General features: G+C 34.0%; 1 protein-coding gene across 1 annotated transcript; it reads left to right on the top strand.

The window, feature by feature from the left end:
- The first annotated feature begins 4,855 nt into the window (after positions 1–4,855).
- On the top strand, positions 4,856–5,797 carry LOC141551967 (olfactory receptor 1f45-like). Its single transcript, XM_074284260.1, has one exon. The coding sequence runs from the start codon at positions 4,856–4,858 to the stop codon at positions 5,795–5,797; it is 942 nt and encodes a 313-aa protein (XP_074140361.1).
- Positions 5,798–13,488: the final 7,691 nt, after the last annotated feature.

Here is a 13,488-nt window from a genome sequence, read left to right as displayed (position 1 = left end):
TGCAGATGGAAGTGTTGTTTTCATGAACATGAGTAAGATTTAAGAACTTACACTAACCTGTGTAATCCTGTACTGTATAGGTGTACTCTGTCTTTCTATGATAATAATAATCTTATCAAAAGGCTTCTAATTTCTAGAAGCTGATATAGAAAAGCTCAATAAAGAAAGGGCCATCTGGGAATAAAACTTACTCCTTCCACCTCAAAATACCACAAATCCCAATTCTTCAATTCTTCCTAAACAAAGTCATTTGAATTAAGTAATATAAGAGCTAGTGTTTATATCACATTTCAAGGGTTGTGAAGCACTTTACCTCTGTTAGCTCATTTGATTGTCACAACAAAGCTCCAAAAAGATGCTATTGTCCCTACTTTGCATATGAAACAACTGAGGCACAGAAAAGATTAAGTAATTTCCCCAGAATTACATAGTTAGTAAGTGTCTGAGAAAGGATTTGAACTCAAAGTCTTCCTGTTTATAACTCCAGAACTCTATCTCCTGCAGCAAAATCCCAGTCCTTCCCCAGAGTTTATTCTCATCCCAGAACCACATTACACTTAAGAATGATTCCTTTCTGCTGATTATAACACCTTTAAACTGGGTAGTAAGCTCTGAGTTTTACTCTAAAGGACTTTCCTAAAGCATCCACAAGAGTAAGAATTTTCCAGACCTACATTAGGCAGCATCATTTCTATGTCCAATGAGTTCCCTATGTTTTTCTAGTGGATGCTAAATATGAGGCTAGTGGCAGAGGTGGTCAGGGGACTAGACATTAATGGAGAATGAAGGGAACCATGTAGATTCAACTCAGGGACCTTTGGAGCCAGAACAGTGAGCTGAAGGAAGGAGTTAATAAATGAGAAGACTGGGGGAAAAGGAAGAAGTTCCAACAAAAGGAGGAAATATAGCAAAAAGAGAAAAAGGACAAGGAGAAAGAGGAAGAGGAAAGATTCAACAGAACTTAGAATTCAAAATCATAAAGGACTCAGTATATAAATAGACAGGAGGAGATGCAAGCCTATAATAGGTTTAAGTTCAAAAGAAACTTGGAACATAGAACTTTGGAGTTGAAAAGGGCTAAAAACAGTTAACTATTGGATTTCCCTGTTCCAAGTCTCTCTTCATTCCACTCCATCCTTCACTCAACTATTAAACTGATTTTCCTTTAGCATAGATCTGACCATGTCATCCCCATCCCCAATTTGACAAACTGCAATGGCTCTCAAATGCTTCTAAAATCAAATATAAAATCACTGTTTGACTTTATAACCTTCTTGAATGACTCATTCCTACCTTTTCTGCCTTCTCACTAAATATAATCTAATGACCCTAGCTACCTTTTTATTTCTCATATAAGACTCTCCATCTCTCCAATCTGAGACTTGTCACTGACTGGTCCCAGAAATTATATTCTTATAGGTGTAAGCATAGCAAGAAGTTACAGAGAAATAGAATCTATGTTCATAACAAAAAGGATTCAAAAAAATTGAAAAGGCAATATAATGAGAAAAAACTTGCTAATAATTTACTTGTACTCACAGTACAGAAATTTACTAATAAACTAGAAATTTACTAGTAATTCAGAGCAAGTCCTTTTTCCAAAAAGCAACTGCACAAACATGGATATATCCCAATAACAGTTTCTCTGGGAAAAAAACAAGATGAGACTATTAGTCAATAAGTAGACTAGTAAGTAATAGATAGCTAAGATAGCTAAGTGATGGATTGTGTGTGTTACTAGGTTTGGAATTAGATAAACCTGAGTTCAGATTCAGAATTATTTTTCTTATCATATCCTGTGACAGCTCTCCCTTTCTCCACAATCTCTAAGAAATTGCTGCCAGTGGCTACACACCCCCATTCTCTAGCACTTTCAGGATCTTGTGATATAGTAAATTAAGTCTGTTTCACTGGAAAATTCAGGAAAGGCAGTCAGGTTGTCTCTTCCCATCCTTTCATTAACCTTGACTTACACCTGGATGTGAAACATATTTATTCTGTTTTTCTGAGCTTTCTCCTCATGTAAAAATCATTCATATCATTTAGCAGAAAAAACAAAACTAAAGAAAGAGTTCATGATTCCTACTTTTTTTTTATGTGTGAATTTTTTGAGCATTTTAATTTACACCCTAAATGTTAATATATATTGTATCCAACCTGTAATAAAACCTTCTGAACTCATATTGGTTTGATCAGTCACAGTGGGACATACTATAATTTGACCTCAACATAATGGGGTAGTTTTGGTACTTGTCAAGAATGAAACACATTGCTACAACCAACCAGGCATTTTCATTATTCCATCTATCTTGAATGGCTTGCCTATCCTTGATGTAGTCTTCCTCTTTCTCCAAAAAGACTTTAAAAGACTTTAAATTTTTATTCTGCAGGGGCTCTGAGGTGGCACCATGGATAGAACTCCAGGCATAGAGTGAAGAAGTCCTGAGTTCAAATCCAGCATCAGATACAATAACCCGTACAATTCACTTAATCCTGTTTGCCTCAGTCCTTCAGTTGTAAAAATGATCTAGAGAAGTAAATAGCAAACCACTCTAGTATATATGACACAAGGATTAGACACAACTGCAAATGACTGAATTACAGTTCATTTTTGGATATCACCACCACACCCAGATGACTCTGCTAACATTCCAGATAAAATATTTTCATGTAACCAGGGCACACATTTGTATTCATCTTCCATTACTTGAGCTTGTTTTTAATTTCTGAAAAGATATGTTTACAATATATGGCAGTCAGTACATTTTCTTTGTACATTTTTTGGTTTCTTTACAGAATTGTTTCTTTTCTTTCTCCTCACAACTGTTGTATTTAAAAATTTTAATTCTTGAATGCATTCCATTCCTCTTTGCCCTGTAGAATATTAATCCATGAGATACAAATCATCTCTCTGAGCTCGTTGAAAGTTGCTTGTTCAAGAACTAGAGAATGAATCAGATAATGCTTTCATTATCCTTTTTCATAATTTTTCATTTAGACTAGTCACATAATTTAAGATACTCATAATTTCTGCCCCAAAAACCATTTCACCATGTTGATTCAGAATCATACATCCCCTTGCCATTCTTTTAAAAAAAATACTATTATAATAACGCAAAAGAAGGATGTGTCACCTGTTGTACTATAGACAGAAAAAGGTCACAAGTTTGGATAATTATCTTTTCTTGTCTCTCTACCAAGTTTGTGATCAGTTTCCCAAATCCTTGGTGTATTTATTTGCTCTTGGTAGGTAGACTATTAAAAACTATTACAAGAGTATTTTTTCTCTTTCTTAAGATCCTTAGCAAATGGATTTATTAATATTTAGTATTCATTTGCTAAATGTTAGATACAAAGAAAAAATTTTATAATTTTCTTCTCTCCAAGAACTCACAGTCTAATCAGAACACAACATGAAAAGAACTATATACAAACCAGATATGAATTAAGAATAAATTGTAAATAATCAATAGAGGGATAGAAGATAGGATATTGGCTAAGGCTTGAAAGAACCAAGGAAGCAGAAGATGGAAATAAGGAGGGACAGAATGTAAAGGAGGAGAATTAGCATGTCTGGAGTTTGGATATGGAATGTCTTGTGTGAGCAAGACAGCTGGAGTCACTGGACTACAAAGGATATGGGGAAAGTGTGGATAAAGACTGGAAAGATGGAAAAGGAGCAGACTATGAAGGACTTTGAATACCAAATAGATGATTTATATTTTTCCCAAAGCTGATATGAAGCCACTTGAGTTTGTTAAACAAGTGGAAGATAGGGTGTTTAAGAAGGCCAGTTTGATAGCTGAGTGAACGATGAACAGAAGATAGGTAAGGAAGAGAAACCAACAAGTAAATCAAGGCATGAGGTGATTAAAGCCTTCATTAATGTGGTGGAAGGTCAAAGGAAAAAGGAGGTATAAAAGAAAGATTATGAAGATAAAATCAACATGACTTGCCAAAACATTGGATATGGGGCTGGAGTGACAGAAAGTAGAGAATGACAAAGATTATAAAACTGACAAAGTGGTATCTTCAACAGTAATTGGAAAGTTTGTAATGAAGGAAATTTTTAGGAGAAAGATTACAAATTCAGCTTTGGACTTATTTGAGATTTTCAATAGGCAACTGGTGATATAAGCATAGGGAGAAGCTGAAGGTAGATAAATGGATTTGACAATCATTTCCATTGAGATGATAATTAAATTGACCATACTGCCTTTGTCTAGTTATTAGATTTCTTCCCATAAAAATATTGTCTAAATATACAGCATTAGATATCCATCACTCATTTAACCATTTTGTCCTTTTAAATAAAGAATAACTTTTCAAGGTAAGATTAAATGAAGTAATATTTGTAAAGTGTGTAGCGCAGTACCTGGAAAAATAGAAGGTTCTTAATAAATACTTATTGTCTTCTCTCTTTCCCATCAAAAACTAAACAATTGTTTTTGGATTTCCTTTGCAGCTCTATCAACAGGAAAATCCCATGGATATCTTCCCAAAATGCTTCCAAATTTTCAGAGTTTAAGGTGAAATTGCAGAATATTATGCCATGATTTGAAACTGTTTTCTTGAAATCATTTATTGCTAACAATTTTTGTTTAGAAAAATATTTATTGTCATTCTTTGACCTTTGTTTGTGGAGAATATAATGTGTGTTATAAACTTCCTCTCAATTTCCTAAATATTTTGGATCTCACATCATTACTAATGACATTTTCCTTAATGTAATCAAATGTTTTTCCACTATCTCATTCCTCTTCCAACTCTATCTTTATTGATTTTATTCATACGAAAATATTCAAACAAATTTGAAATGAGCTGTTCTAATTTCATCTCCTTTCCCAACAGACTCATGGAAGAAGGAAATCAAACAAGCATTTCTGAGTTTATCCTCCTGGGCCTTTCAAACCAGCCTGGACAACAGAGACTTCTATTTTTCCTATTCCTGGTTATGTACCTGATCACAGTGCTATGGAACCTACTCATCATTCTAGCCATTAGAACTGACTCTCACCTTCACACCCCCATGTACTTCTTCCTTACCAATTTGTCCCTTGTTGACATTTGCTTCACATCCAGCTCTGTGCCCAAGATGTTAGCTAACTACATATCTGGAAATAAAGCAATTTCTTATGTTGGGTGTCTGACACAAGTGTTCTTCTTCATCGGGTTTGGAGGAATAGATAGTATAATCCTTGCTTCCATGGCCTATGACCGTTATGTGGCCATCTGTGCCCCATTATACTATACCATGATCATGACCCAAAAAGTCTGTGCCTCTTTAGTAGCAGTGTGCTGGATTTGGGCTTTTATCCATTCTCTGATTCACGCTGTCTCTCTGACCCGACTTTCATTCTGTGGCCACAATGAAATCCCTCATTTCTTCTGTGATCTCATTATTATCATAAGAATGGCCTGCTCAGACACCTTGCTCAATGACTTGTTGGTCTACACAATAGGAGGACTGACAAGTGTCATGCCCTTTATTGGCATCCTCATCTCCTATATGTGCATTTTCATTACTGTCCTGAAGATCCCTTCGACTCATGGGAAAAAGAAAGCTTTCAACACTTGTGGCTCCCACCTTGCTGTGGTCTGTCTCTTCTATGGAACAGTCATTGAAGTTTACTTCAACCCTACATCCACCCATACAGCCCAAAAGGACACAGCAGCAGCTGTTATGTACACTATAGTCAGCCCCATGTTAAATCCCTTCATCTACAGCTTAAGGAACAATGATATGAAAAGAGCCCTAAGAATGCTTTTCAGCAGAAAACTATGTCTCTCCCTTTGATTGTAGATATCTGCTGGGCCTGGCTGCCTTTGTCTTAATTACCAGTGGTTTAAAATTTTTTCAACTAAATTTCGCAAATGTAATTAATAAAGTTTGTTGCTCAGCTCTTACCCTACACAAGTACAGATGTATGAACTGTGATAAGAAGGCTATAGGAGCTTTGCTTCTCCTTCTGGTTCTATCCACTTCTTAGCTCAGTAGTTACCTAATGTCCTGTGCCTCAGTTTCCTCATCTGAGGAATGAAGAGTCAAGTACACAGGGAGTACCTTATAGTACTTATAGACAAAATGAAATTCTGCAATTTACAGACTTGCTTTCTTGAATCACTGAATTGTCTCCATTGTAAGAGGCAGCCTTGAACCCCAGCCTTCCTGATTTCAAGACATACCTATCTATTTTCTATGTCCCTCCTGTTCTAAGAAAAGGTGACAATAAAGAGTTTAGCCAAACATAGGAAGCTTCTTAGGAATTAATGTAGAACAAAGTAAGTAGAAGCAAAGAGAATAATATAGACATTAATCATACAAAGAGGGGGAAAATCTGAATTCTTTGTAATTATTAGAAAGAATTGGGAGTCATCTGCACCCAGAGAGAGGACTATGGGGAGAGCATAGATCACAACATCTATTTTCACTTTTTTGTTGTTGCTTGCTTTAGGTTTTTTTCTCATTTTTTCACTTTTTAATCTGATTTTTCTTGGGCAGCATGATAATTGTGGGAATATGTATAGAACAACTGTACATGTTTAGCATATATTGGATTGCTCACTCACTAAGGAAGGGGGTTGGAGAGAAGGGAAGGAGAAAAAAAAATTGGAACAAAAGTTTTCCAAGAGTGAATATTGAAAACTATCTATACAGATATTTTGAAAATAAAAACTTTTTGAAAAAGAAAGAAAGAATTGGGGAAATGGACTTTCCTGCATTCTTTACATATATGGGAGACTTTGTATGTGAAATATTATAGGTTGATGAAGTCATCCATGCATTGGTGCTTTAATTAAATGTTTTTACAAAACTTTCCAGGCAACAAGAAACAAGCATTTTTAAGCCCTTACTATGAAGGAATGATCTTGTAGACATAGAAAACTTGAAGATAAGCAAAAGAGCAGGAATGATAGAGGGGAAAATATGTTAATGAAGAAGGTATGGAATGAGATTTCTTGTGCACATAAAGGGCTTCTTTTTGTCAAAGCAAAAGGTCACCTCATTATGTGAGATAGCAGTGAAAGGGGAAATAGTGGCAGAGTGTATCTAGATGATATGAGACCATGAGAGAGGGAGCAACAGTTAATAGAATCTCTCAAATATTATACATATGGTATATTCAATTGCTAAAAAAAAAAAAAAAAAAAAAGTGGGAAATGAATACAATGGAATATTACTGTATTTTAAGAAGTAATGAATACAAAGATGCCTCTAAAGGCTTACATGAACAAATACATAGTAAAAATGAGATAAGTAAACAATATTAAAATTGCTACAACAATATGAATGGAAAAATATGACAACCTCAAAATAATAAAAAATGAATGCTGAGAAATTAACCAAAAAAAAGATAAACTTCAAGAAAAAAAATAGAAGATATTTTTACCCACTTCTTTACTGAGGTGAAGTTAATGAATGTGGAACATGACACATATCAGATAATATTCTTTTATTGATAGGCTGTGCTTATTTTTTTCTCTTTTTCTTAAATAAAAGGCTTTATTATAAGGGATGACTCTCTGAGGAGTGGAAAGTCAAGTTAAGTCACCAAGCATTTATTAAGCACCCATGTGCCTGAAAGTATATTAAATGCTATGGACACAAAAAAGGCAAAAACAACAATAATACCAAAAAAAAAACAAAAAAACACCTTAGTATCTACTCTCAAGAAGCTCACAATCTAATGGGGTCTAACATTAGAATGTGATTTGATTATTTGCTATTTCTTTTAAATGCATGAAAAGTTATCATGTAAATTCCTTTTTTCTTTTGTTTTCTTCCCTCCCACACCTTGAGTTAGAGATGACTACTATTAAACACAAATATATAAAATCATTGTATACATACAAAGGAAAGATTTTCTATTCCCTACTCCCAAACAACTTTCTTTCTCCTCTTCCCTCAAAAAACAAGGACAGCAAGAGACTAAAGGTCCACATTTATAGGAAAGATTGCCCTTCATTATACTGGAAGTTCTTTTTATTGCAAGTGATGGGAAATGAGAATGGAAGATGTGACAGAGGTATTGTCACAGATGGGTCACCAAGCCCTTTACAAACTTTCCCCAGGGAATATACACAGCATTGGTATTATCCAATTTGATCCTCAAAATAGCCTTATGAGGTAGAGATTATTATTATCCCCATTTTGCAGTTGATAAAACTAAGGTAGATAGATTTTAAATGACTACCACACTCACATAGCTTTGAAGTATTAGAGGACAGATGTGAACTCAAATCTTCCAGACTCTAGACCCAATATTCTATACCATTATATTGTGAGCATCTTAAGAGCAGGAATTATCTTTGGCCCCTCTTTGTATCCCTGGCACTTAACACATTGTCTGCCTGACTGATTTATAGACTGGCACTGCTACCTATGATGACCCATCCAAAGGGCAATGGATTTAGAAAGTGTCAGAAGACTTGAAGTTGAAAGTTAGCTCATACTGCAAGTTATGTGATTCTGACTAAGACTCCTTTTCCTCCATTGTAAAATGAGGCCATATATCTATATGATCATTGGTAAGGTAGTTCACTATGCTGTGTCTGGGCTGCTGTTAGAAATTGAAATTCCCAATTTCTCTGAGTAAAAATAATGAATCACAAAAATGAGAAGAAAATTTAACTGTGGACAATGGCTATGACTTAGGGAAATAGTATATTTTAGAGGGAAATTTACAAATCCTGAACAAGGTTACAACTGATTTCTTCTGATACTTGTTTGACTTTGGGCAAGTCACATAACTGCCCCAAAATTCTATTTCTTCAATTCTAAAATAAGGGATTCACACTAAATAAGTGGTCTCAGATCTCTTCCAGATCTAATTTGTGGTTGTGTAGTGCTATGCTCCAAAGGAACCTCTGAATCAAAGTTTAGATAGAATCTGTCTTAAGTTCTGTCTCAGCCTTGATTTTCTGTGGGCTATCTGTTAAAATCTATTTCAGGTCAATGCTCCCTGGAGGAGAGCTAGAAAAACAGGGATTTTTTAGCATTGCTATCAGGGCAGCATTGAGAAAATAAATTAGACAACTTCCTTCAAATTCTTCCCCACAGGAAGCCAAGCTTAAAGAGTCTGGAGTGGAAAATGGACAATTACTTGGCCATTAATTTCTTACAAGGACCTCAGGGAATTAGAGCCTTGGACCCAAGGACTCTATGTAAAAGCACCTACAGTGGTATCCACTTACCTTTCCTAGACAGACCAGATTCTTGCTGTAATACAAGCCACCTCAGTCAACATTCCAAGACATCTTTCTCATGGATTTGGCTAGTTCTCTGATTAATCTATGGGAAGGAAACCTGGGAAGACACCACAGCTGGATTCTTCAAAAATAGAATAAAAGATTCTGACCAAAAACCCAAGTAGGTAAATCTGCAGAAAGCAATTTCCATTCATTTCAAAGAAGAAAACTCATATGAAGTAATATGGTAAATGAGTTATAGAATCTTAGAAACTTCATGATAAAAGGGACTTGAGTGAGTTAGACTGCTAGAACTGAAACAGAATTTTTTACTTCCATCTTACATTTCTCTTGGCTTTTAACTTTATTGATAGGACTGCAAAATATTTTTCCCATTCAATCTCTTTCCATAATTCATCCAAAAATATTTTCTCTACTAAAATTAAAATTCAGAAAATGAATCTTTTCTCAAGTACATTTTAATTATTTTCAACCATAATGCAATATACTTAATAGCATTTCTTTTGCAAATAATCATAAGAAAATCTATTTTATGAGGTTAAAAATGATCTAATCAAAGATGTATGAAGGAAAACTCCTGTTTCCATGAGGAAAACATAATACTAAATACTCTTTTGTTATCCTTCAAGAATATTTTGCTTTGAGAGTAATGAAATATTCAGCATACAAACAATTTAGTTTTAGGATTGCTTAAGTATTTAGAAGTTCAGCTGAAATTTAAGGAAAAAATAATTATTTCCAAAATACTAATCATATTAAGACTTAGTAAACACAGAATTAAAGTTTTCTGGGAAGTAGGACAAAATGTCCAAATTTCTTAAAGGGTACAATATGTATGTTTGAAAGATTTGTTTGCTTAGTATGAAACATGATGATGATAAAAATTTGAAATAATCAATAATTTCTTAATTAGGGAAATATGTCCACTAAAATCACTAAATATAATAACAAAGTCTTGTACATTGCTGACAGACTAAAAATAAAAATATCTTCATATAGAGATCAGTTTTCTAAAGTTCTTTTAGGGAACACACTGGAAAGATATGAAATCTTTGTGTGTGTGAGCAATTAGATATGTTAATAAGATTAAAGTAAAAACTTAATTCTTTTCTCAGGCACCATCAGAAAGGTTTTTAGATCATCAAATATTCAATAATCAAAAGAACCAGTGAAGCTTCATTAGTTATACATCTTTTGATTATATCTAGCAATTTATCATTAATTTCATTTGGTTAACCATGAACAATTTAGCAGAACCAATAGATCTTTGAGGTAATTTGTCATACTCATTGAAATCAGAAGGGCAGTCTCATCCCATTTTTTACCACTACTTTAATTTTATGGAAGGTTCATAAAGTCTAGCCTTTTGATATGATTGCAAACATACTGCAAATTCATTCACAAAGATTCACAAGCATTTTATTAAGTGATGAAAAAAATACATGGGGAATAATTGGGATTAAACAGCATTTGTTAAATAAATGAACCAAACACAACTTACATTCTTGTATACTGCATATAGTTGATAGAAGTACATAAGAGGTGTAATAGATGAAGGCTTCACTATTACAATTTTGAAGTTGCCATAATCTTTAAAAAAATCAAAATTTAAAATGCACATGCATTCTTTGATCCAAAAGCCTAAAATTCTTTAAATATATTTAGATGCATTTCCAGTTGATCAATGATGGACAGAAATAACTACACCCAGAGAAGGAACACTGGGAAGTGAATGTAAATTGTTAGCACTACTGTCTATCTGTCTATCTACCCAGGTTACTTATACCTTCAGAATCTAATACTTAATGTGCAACAAGAAAATGGTATTTACACACATATATTGTATCTAGGTTATATTGTAACACATGTAAAATGTATGGGATTGCCTGTCATCTAGGGGAGAGAATGGAGGGGGGGGGGATAATTTGGAAAAATGAATACAAGGGATAATATTATTTAAAAAATTACTCATGCATATATACTGTGGGGAAAAAAAATTCTAAATAAATAAATATATTTAGATGCTTTTCCTCACTCTCCAATATTCAAAGTCATTATTATACAACAACTTGCTCCCTTCTACCTAGATGAAATGTTTGCCTAACATTTGAATAGCAAAAAAGTAAATTTTTGTAGAGTCAGTAAAACTAATGAACAATTGGTAAGTTGTACCAAGATAGGTAAGATTAATATTAATAGTCACTGTTTGCAAAAAAGAAAATAACAAAAACCTAATTCTAATTGGTTGTTCATTCAATAGAGTGCTAAAAAGAAGCATAAAAATAATTTCTATCATTTAAAAAAATTCTTGTTATTGAGTTTTTTTTATTTTGATTTATTGTTTTTATTGTTTTAATTTGTTTTATTTATTTTTTTATTTTGTTTTGCCTTCAATTTCTGATCTTCACATTCTTAATTCAGAGGAAATGTAATGAGTAAGGAGGATTCTGATATAAAATTGTTATTCCTAATGACAGGTCCAGAGAAATTAGCATCTACTTATTTAGCTTTGAGTTGCCAATATTTTAGCACTTTGCAGCTTGGGTTGACCTCCCTCTCCCTCTAGTTGGGCTGACAGTCAGGATGATTAAACCCTTCAAGAAACAGCCACATGCTTCATTGGAAGTTGTATGGTTCCTGGACTTCCTGCAAGTAGCTTTGTTGGGGCACAACAGTAATTGCCTCTGGTTTCTACCAACATGTTAGACTGAAGGCACTGACGGGCATGGGAGAAAGCAAAGATCTTTGATTGGAAAACAGTACTTCAAATCAGTGCTGACATAGTGTGATGAACATTATTGATTCAGTTTAGAGGAAAGGAGCATATCAATAGTAGAAGAGTTAACTGTGCAATAAAGTACCTTTAAAGTTTCCTTTAAAACAGATTACAATTAAATTGTTACTTAGAAGAAGGAAGAATTTTATTTTCCTCTTCCATCTATATCCATGGTCAGCCATGTTTCTGGTATTCTATTAGTTAATATGCATCTGCTCTTTCAGAGACTGAAAAGAGAGTTAATATCCATCTGCTCATTGAGAGACTAAAACAAATTTTCTCCAACTTATGATATTTACATAATTCTCCTGATAGAAACTTTTCTCTCCAATTCAATTGTACTTGATTATTGTTCTGAATACTCCATCATCATCAGGAATTTACAAATGGGAGTGTTGTATTCATGAACATGAGTCACATTTAAGAACTTATAATCAACTATGTAATAAGTAGTATGAAGGGGTACAAAGCCCTTATATGACAATAATAACCCTTTCTTGAAGCTGATATAGAAAAGCCCCACAAAGGAAGGATAATCTGGGAATAAAAGTTATTCCTTTCACCTCAAAATACCTTAATTGCCAATTCAATTCTTTATAAACAAAGTCATTTGAATTAAGTAATATAAGAGCTAGTATTTATATCATATTTCAAGGTTTATGAAGGACTTTACCTCAGTTAGCACAGTTGATTCTCACAAAAAAGTTTCAAAAAAGATGCTAGTATCCCCATATTACACATGAAACAACTGAGACACAAAAAGATTAAGTAATTTTCCAAGAGTCACACACTACTAAGCATCTGAGAAAGGACTGGAACTCAAAATCTTGCTATCTCTCTAGTCTAGTACTCTATCTCCTGCAGCAGATATCAAAATTTATAAGCTATATTTTCATTCCAGAATCACATTCTACTTAGGAATGATTCCTTTATGCTGATAGTATCATCTTTAAATAAGGTAGTAAGCTCTAGGATTTATTCTGAAAGATTTTAATCTTTCAGCACCCACAAGAGTAAGAATTCTCCAGACCTACATGAAACAGCACCATCTCTATGTCTGATGAGTTCCTTGCCTTCTTTTGGTAGCTGCTAAAGAGGAAGCTGGTCAAGACACTAGTCATTGATGAAGCATGAAGGAAGCCAGGTAAAACCATTTCAAGGATTTCTGGACCTAGAACAGTGGGCTGTGGGAAGTAGTTAGTAAATTAGAAGGCTGAGGGAAAAGGGAAAACTTCCTACAGGAGGAGGAAATATAGGCAAGAGAGAAAAAGGACAAGAAGAAAGAGGAAGAGGATGAGGAAGGATTCAACAGAATTTAGAATTCAAAATCAGAAAAAAAAACTCTGTAGATAAATAGACAAAAGGATTTCCTAGCCAATAAAATGTTCAAGCTCAAAAGAAACTTGGAACATGGAACTTCAGAGTTGCAAAGGGCTAAAAATAGTTAACTACTGGGTCTCCCACTTCCAAGCTCTCCTCACTCCACTACATCCTCCAATCAA

Source organism: Sminthopsis crassicaudata, chromosome 1 (genome assembly GCF_048593235.1).
Source record: "Sminthopsis crassicaudata isolate SCR6 chromosome 1, ASM4859323v1, whole genome shotgun sequence".
NCBI lineage: Eukaryota > Metazoa > Chordata > Mammalia > Dasyuromorphia > Dasyuridae > Sminthopsis > Sminthopsis crassicaudata.
The sequence above is the reverse complement of the archived record's forward strand: the minus strand, read 5'-3'. Positions and strand labels throughout refer to the sequence as shown.